The following is an 8,446-nucleotide window of genomic DNA, read 5'->3' on the forward strand; positions in this document are numbered from 1 at the left end:
GTTTTCGCATGTGGACGACGGACGCAGATTTGTTTGGTACTACAACACCACAAACCAAACATTTCAACGTGTTCTTTGTTAAACCGTTTTCATTAGATGTGAAAACAGTAAACTTCACCTTACTGACTTTTTTAAAGGTTGTTTGTTTTACGTGCAATTCATTTGTTTTCCTTACAACGCACTTTACCCTAGAGATTTCTTTCGATCCCGAATGTTTTGCAATGGGTTGTTTAATTAACCGTGTTTTTTGCAGTCTTCGATTAGCGATCGATTCTTCGAACGTAGAAACTAATTTTGCCGAATTAAAGATGTCCGTTTTAGGTGAGCCTTCTTCATCTGTCTTTGGGAAAAATATTCCGAAGGACTCACGAGTAGTTAGACTGTCAAGAGTTAGGTCTGTATCTTGAACATCATCGCCTTCGTGTTTAACATCACCAATCATTTTACTCTGATGTTCATCTTTGACAGAATTAAAAACACCAACACTCACAAAACTTTGTGGTGGATCATCGTCTTCATCTATCGAATTTGAGTCGTTTTTTTTCCATGAATCGTCAAATTTGTTAAAATACTTGAATCTCTCAAAAGATATCTTCACTTTGGTGATAAATTTAATAACAACTGTTAATTCAGAGATGCAGGAATCACAAATTAGAGATGACAGATTCTCATTTTTGGTCAGCTCAAATCCTGTGAAATTTTTTATTAACGCGCCGTAACTGGTTAAATTTTCATCATTGTAGAGTGAGGCCATAGTTTTTCCGTCTAATAAACATACGCGACATTTCGAAATATCGTTTTCAATCATTTTAAAAAGAAAGATATACCGAGCCTTTATTCACTGCAATAAAGTAAACAATGTCAGCCATAGATATACACATAAATTGGATATGGATATACCACTCACATGACAGCTCACTAGAAAATTATAAAAAATAAATATTTCCATAGACAAAACATTGTTTATTGATCGAGCTCTATACCTAATCTAAATCGATAAAATATTTTAGTGAAATATAATAATATTTTATGCTACTCCAAGCCACCGCCAGAAATATCTCACAATCAAATGGACTGAGCTGTAAACTGTTACCTTAATTTTTAACTTTTCTGGACGGTAGCCTGGAGTGGTTTGCTGTACTGTCGCTCTGAAGTGTATGTGCAATAACCGCTATTAGGCATTACTCAAATTTTGCGCAAATCGCATTTCTTCCTTTCCGAACAATTATCGCTATCATCGTCTATTATCTGAGAAAATACAAAACAATTATATTTTTATGTAAATTGACAAATCTATCCGCAATCGACAAGATCCAGTATCTACATCATATTTTATGACAATTTAATGTTTAAAAAAAACGTTTTAATCATTCAATGTAATTCAGTAACCTAAAAAGAGTATTGTACGCACTAGTCCAGTCATTTCAATATGAAATTTTTGGTATGTAATACAACAATATTCTAACCACGATCAAAGTGGTCCAGAAGCTAATCATCACATTAATTCTAAAAAAACCCTCCACATATCCAACAGAAATGCTTTTCGCAATTTTCGGGGTGCCTTGAGTACAGAGATGTGCTTTATTTCAAATTTTTATTTCAAATAAATGACGGCCGGCATAGTCCAGTGGTAACGCATTGGACTGCCATTCCGAAGGTCGCGGGTTCGAACCCGGCGTGCGCAAATAAATTTTATTTGATTAATTTGTGTTATTTCACAATTAATTAATTAAAATAATATATAGTATATTTACGTACGTTCCCGAGTGGAAGATACTACCAGTATCGCCCTGGTGTAAGACCACCATTCAGAATTGAAACGTTGCTCCAAATGGCTTTAGCCGTGTTTAGTGACTAGATCTGAATAGCCAGGTACTTCCCCACCTTCCTCTTTCCCTTCCCCACTTACCTTCAGCCTCACAACATCCCCCAAATGGGGATGACATAGTCTCACTGGCTCCAGACGGGAGCAGTTGGGACTCTTGTGAGGTATTCACTATAAAAAAAATCCATTTCAAATGGAAATGCAAAATGCAAAATGGGTATTTTCCATTTTGCATTTTAAATGTTTTTCTAAAAACCATTTTGCATTTTAAATGCTTGTCTCAATGCATTTTCCATTTTAAATGCTTTTTTGCAACATTCTTCCTACTATCTCCACTCATCTTTTTTTCATAATCCCCAAATATCAGTCGGTCCTCAACCTCGCTATGAGAGATAATTTACATTTGTCAAGTTGCTCCCTGGTAGGAGCCCTGGCAATTTAGTGATTACAAAACCATTACAAAAAATACTGATTCAAAAACTGAACATGGGGCCATGTGGCTGTAATATTAACTGCTAAGTTTCTATGTTTTTACGTTGGCAACATTTTTTGTGGTTTCATAATCTGTAGTCGTGGTGTTTTTGGATTTACCATCATGTAATATGTTTGTTCTACATTGATATCCATTATTAAATGACAAAAATGTTTAGAAATTCTTTAATTATTTTATTGTTTGACCTGAGAAACCATTTTGCATTTTCAATGCATTTTGAAAATAGGTATTTTGCATTTTGCATTTGAAATGCTTTTCTAAAAACCATTTTGCATTTTGCATGTTCAAATGGAAAAATTTTGACCCATTTCCATTTTGCATTCCAAATGGTTTTGGGTACCCATTTTGCACATCTCTGCTTGAGTAGAGGATATCTTCAAGAAAAAGGCAATTTTAAAAATTTAGAAAGATAATATAATTAAAAACTTTGAAACCCACCTATAAAAAAGATATCAATACAACATCAAAATACCAAAATAATGCAAAACAATTATATCTACTCAGGAATTAAGTATTTCAACAACCTTCCGATTGAAATAAAGAAATTAAAAGATATCAACAAACTGAAACTCAAACTGAAGTTATACTTGTCAGGAATAATTAACTAAATGATTTCCTGTTTTCCCCCTTTCTCTATATTTATTATCAGTCTATTCATCTCTACTTTATTTAGATGTTTCCAATTACTCTCCTTATTCCTCAGTATTTAGTATGTAACAGAATCCTTTATGTATACACCTACACATTTAGATGATCCAGAAATTTCAATTGTTCCAATTAAATATATATTATATATAAATACCTATTTACCTATTGCATAATGTTATTCTATTTTCCTTATAATTAGTGTAACTCGCTCACTAAGCACAAGAACCAGTTTTTTCTTTAGTGAGATTGCGATTATAAATATATTTTGTGCCGATTTGGAATTTACATAACACCACTGTATTCACTTATATCTATATTAAATAAAAAAATCTTTGCAAGGTTGATAATTAATTGGAAATGCAATATTTTTGTATTTCTGAAACTAACATATCGAAAAAAATTAGAAGAAATAAATCAAAGTGGAAAAAAAATCGAATTCACAGATCAAAAATATTAAATAAAATTTTAGACATTAAAAAATGAGAAGTACCCATAATGTTTTTTTCGATTGGAAATTTATTTGCTATTTAGAAAAACACTGTACATTATTATAAAAGTGATAAGGTATATTAAATTATGTGGTTAACTTCTTGTACGCCAGCATATTCTTAGGGATATCATTAAAGAATCATTTTTCTGAATACACCCAGCTATTCTGGGGAAACTACTTATGGTAGATTATATATAATATTTTTATTCATATATAACACATTATCTGGTAAGACGGTACATTAAATACCCGTAGTAATAAACATTTTACAGAGTAATGAACATTTTCTCCATATTATTCCAAGCTCTGAATACTAGTACCTAGTTAAGTTGTCGCGTTCCCAACACTAAACAAAGTTTGTTTCAATGTCTATGGAGATATTGTTTACTTTTTTCGCCTTTTTTCTAATGAGCTGTCAAAGTAGCTGGTAGCTGTCACTGCATATCACTATTGTTGACATCGGAGATAGTTGATTTATGGACATCGGTAGTGTGGAGATCGTTGTTTAAAATGATTGAAGACGATATTTCCAAATGTCGCATTTGTTTATTAGACGGAAATACAAAGGCCTCACTATACAATGATGAAAATTCAACCAGTTATGGCGCGTTAATAAAAGATTTCACAGGATTTGAACTGACCAAAAATGAGAATCTGTCATCTCTAATTTGTGATTCCTGCATCTCTGAATTAACAGTTGTTATTAAATTTATCACCAAAGTGAGGAGATCATATGAGAGATTAAAACATTTTTACAATTTTGATGATTCCTGTCAGAAAAACGACTCAAATTCAATTAAAGACGAAGATGATGATTTACCGCTAAGTTTTATAAGTGCGGGTATTTTTAATTCCATCAAAAATGAACAAAGTAAAATTATTGATGATATAAAACAAGAAGGTATAGAATTACACGATGCAGACCTATCCCTTGACAATCTAATTCCTTGTGAGTCCTACGGAATATTTTTCCGAAAGACAGACGAAGAAGGCTCACCTAAAACGGACATCTTTAATTCGACAAAATTAGTTTCTACGTTCGAAGACAAGCTCGCTAATCGAAGACTGCAAAAAACACCATTAATTAAGCGACGAATTGCAAAACATTCACGTTTGAAAGAAATCTCTAGGGTAAAATGCCTTGTGAGTAAAACAGATAGCTTGCACATTAAAAAATCTAGACTAAGAAAAGTCAGCAAGGTGAAGTTTACTGTTCTAACTTCTAAAGAATACGGTTTAAAAAAGGACATGTTGAAATGTTTGGTTTGCGGTGTTGTAGTACAAAACAAATCTGCATCCATTGTCCACATGCGAAAACACACGGGTGAACAACCTTACCACTGCACGTGTTGTAAGAAAAAATTCACGCAATCCGGTACGCTCAATACGCACATGAAGAGAGCACATCCTAAAGAATGGACAAACATGTTGGCTTCGCTGAAGAAAGAAAAGAAGGTTAAAGAAAGAAGAAAAGACAAAACGGTGAAGTATAAAAGAGAAGTTGATGGTGGTGTTATGTGTGATTACTGCGGGAAGTCCTTCAAAAGAAAAGGAACGCTTGTAATTCATCTACGTACGCACACAAACGAGAAACCGTACGCATGTTCTTACTGCCTGAGGAGATTCCCTCAAACCTCGTCGTTAAAAGATCATATCAGAGCACGTCATACCATGGAAAAACCATACTTCTGTCACATGTGCGGAAAGCCCTTTTCGTCCCGGACTAATTTTAGAGTACATTTACTATCACACGTAGATGAAAAACAGTTTAAATGTAAAATGTGCGATGCCGCAGTTAAAACTAAAGAAAATCTACGTCGGCATATCGTCGCCATGCATTCCACAAAGAACAAAATCTGCCACATTTGCGGCGCCGCTTTTGCTCTGACATACTACTTAAATCAACACATTAAAACGCGACATTCAAAGCAACAAAAACTAGAATCGACATACACAGGTCGAACGTATACTAAGCGTTCTACTGGAAATATTGTTGTGCAATGCGAAGTCTGTAAAAAGCCATTTTCAAATTTAGAAAAACACATGAAACGACATACAGATGAGCAGCCGTTTGGTTGTGATTTTTGCCACAAGCGATTCTTTCAGAGAAAGCATCTTTTACGACATGTCACAAAGCACCAGAATCAGTGCATGAACTTTGCGTGCACGTACAACGGTTGTAATTCTGCCTTTTCCAAAAAAAGCATGTTAAATTATCACGTGTCAAGGTTTCATACGAAGATTGCTTCGTTCGTTTGCCAGTTTTGTTCGAGACGATATTATCGGAACTCAGATTTAAGAAGGCACATGTTAGCGAATCATGAATTGAAACCTGATATGAATAATGATTGAATGTAATGGTGAAAGTTTTAATTATCTTAAATTATTATGGTTTTAGTTTCCAGACAGCCATATGAACTAATATATTCATTCTGGAAGAATTACAACAGGCTATCAATTGTCAGCAATCAATTGTAGGGCAGTGAGAGATGCGGCACCCAAAATAAATGGGCCTCCGACCACAAATTATGCCGATACATAAGGGGCCGAAGACTGACAGGTCTCCCAGCCAAAGAGAATCTCTAAATATGGGGGAACAATTAAAAATATTGAGGTAACATCTCACTCAAAAGTGGATTTCTTATTGAAAATACTCATTGACGAATAGAATGTCAGTGACCAAGACTCCACGCAGTGCAGGTCCGTGAGGAGTAAAGAAGCCTTGTTCACCAGGTAAATTGGAGTAGAGTTCACGGTCCTCATCAATGAGGCAATGCAATTATGCAGAAGACACATCGAAGCTGCGCATACATCGTCAACACATTGTTCTGGCCGTCTCTAAAAGACGTGTACACTTCTGACGATCTCCTGATGTCTTCCTATAGTTAAGCTCAAGGCTGTGGTGTCATCCTCCACACTATCGAGTCATCTAGGTTTAGGTCTGCCAACACTCCTTCATCCTGCAGGCTTGTTATTGAAAAACCTCTTTGGTGATAGGCTATCTTCCTTACTTGCCACAGACATATGAATATATAGACTAGAAATTAAAGATGAGGGGTAAAATCAACTGTTGAAGAACGAAGGGGGTAAAGCTGACTGTGATTCGTCAATAAATCAATCTGACAGTATATAGGCATCTCGCATTATAAAATCACCATTTAGTTCTTAAAAGAAAAAACTGCTTTTGAATGAATAGACATTTTTACATGGGAGCGCAAATTACTCGCCACGTTATGAACAAATTTGCGAAGTCCAAATTCGGCAAAATAAATTTCTTCTATTTTCAGAGTCGAATATTTCATTTACGTATTTAGTTAAGACACTTTTATAAATGTTCATAATTTACTTCCCAGCAACCAACCAGCTTTGTGTTTCGCGTCCAGACGTATCTCTATCTGTGATAGTATATGTTTCTACAACTGATACATATTATACGATGTGAATATGCTTAAAATAAAGTAAAATAATGCTTATATATGGAATGTAATACGACAATCGGGTTTATTCTCTTTTTCACATCTATTTTTACAAGTTTTCATACCACAAGCCACCATTTTGCCGTGTTATTTCGTAAAATGAACCGATGATGCCTCGACCATAGTTCGCACAAGAATGATGACGTCACGTTTTCTAAATTCACTTGAGGCCATACGCGAGCACAGCCGGCTCCAATGGAACCGGTATGGGGAGTGGGAAATAATACGCTTTTAATCACTTAGGGCAGGTCTACTAATATTCATATGTCTATGTTACTTGCACATATTTTGCCCAGCAGAGCTGTCCTTGTTTTATGAATCTTCTTATTGACAACTCTTTTAACAATTGGTACAAATTAGAGTTGTATCTGCACCATTTCCTCGTTAGGCTCCAAAGATTCTTATTAGAGCCCTCAAGAAGTTTGACATTTATAATATTAGAAATGCAGCGGATAGTGAAATGGCCGGATACTGGATATCCGGCCAATACTAGGCTTGAATTTCGAGTGCAGAAATGATATGCAACAGTGACCCTTATACATGGTGGTAAACTAATTTAACCAGTACCCAATTGTTTGAGAGAATGAATTAATGTTTGAAGATATACCTTTCAACTCCTTGTAGCGGTATGTACAGCGAGAGATTTTTCTGAAGCTGTCAATGTATGTGAAAGTAAACGTAATAATTTATTATCTCTAAACTAGCTGACGTGTACCCAACGTTGCTGGGGGTTATCCTTATGCGATAGACATATACCATCGCGGACTTTTCTGTAGTCCTTTTTATGATATACAATTCCGTGATACATTATTTTGAAGTATCTCATAAGGTTTAGCCAGCGTTAGCAATGTAGTACCCGAAAATATAATTTTTCGGCTTGTTTAAAAAACATCGTGTTTTTTCTACTTTCTATAAATATAATTTGCATCTATTATATATATAAACCTTCTGGAAGAAATTCTCTAAATGATAGTGAAAACCCTATACTAGTTACTGGTTATCAGTTGCATCTCAATTTACTATACAATTTATCGGTATATTGATCTGTTAGATAAACTGTCAGGTTATTGAGCCAATTTCAGACCAAGGCTTTTATCTCTGCCTACTCCTTATGGCTGATTAGCTAGTTAGTTAGCATATTGATAGAAATTCACTGAGGTAGCTAGTAGGACTAACAGGACACTGTCACCTGACACACACCTGACACATGCAGCTGTTGGAAGTGGAAAGCAAACACTAACAGCTGGAGGAAATGTGTAGGGGATGAAGAAACACCCATTTACCTATGATGGCAATGTCTCGCCTCGGTGGAAAGAAGGCTCAGATTCCTGGGGACTTGAATTAGCGATGAGTTGTTTATGAGCGAGCCGCACAATCAAGCTAGCTGTTTTTGAGTTGTATTTGTACGACTCCCGGTAATTCGTACCATGGTTCAATTGAATGGTTACCTTTTTTTATCAGAGGATATTATAAAAAATAGCGCCATTACAATTATCCAAGTATTAGTTGTTATT

At 35.0% G+C, this 8,446-nt stretch overlaps 1 protein-coding gene across 1 annotated transcript; it reads left to right on the forward strand.

Annotated features, from left to right (window-relative positions):
• Window positions 1-3,882: 3,882 nt before the first annotated feature.
• Window positions 3,883-6,489, forward strand: LOC149409657 (zinc finger X-chromosomal protein-like). The gene has a single exon (XM_089649549.1). It carries the CDS (start codon window positions 3,967-3,969, stop codon window positions 5,806-5,808), a length of 1,842 nt encoding a protein of 613 aa, XP_089505675.1. The 5' UTR covers window positions 3,883-3,966; the 3' UTR covers window positions 5,809-6,489.
• The last annotated feature ends 1,957 nt before the right edge of the window (window positions 6,490-8,446 follow it).

This window comes from Hesperophylax consimilis, chromosome 30, assembly GCF_061612785.1.
Source record: "Hesperophylax consimilis isolate HC1 chromosome 30, BYU_Hcon_1.0, whole genome shotgun sequence".
Lineage (NCBI taxonomy): Eukaryota > Metazoa > Arthropoda > Insecta > Trichoptera > Limnephilidae > Hesperophylax > Hesperophylax consimilis.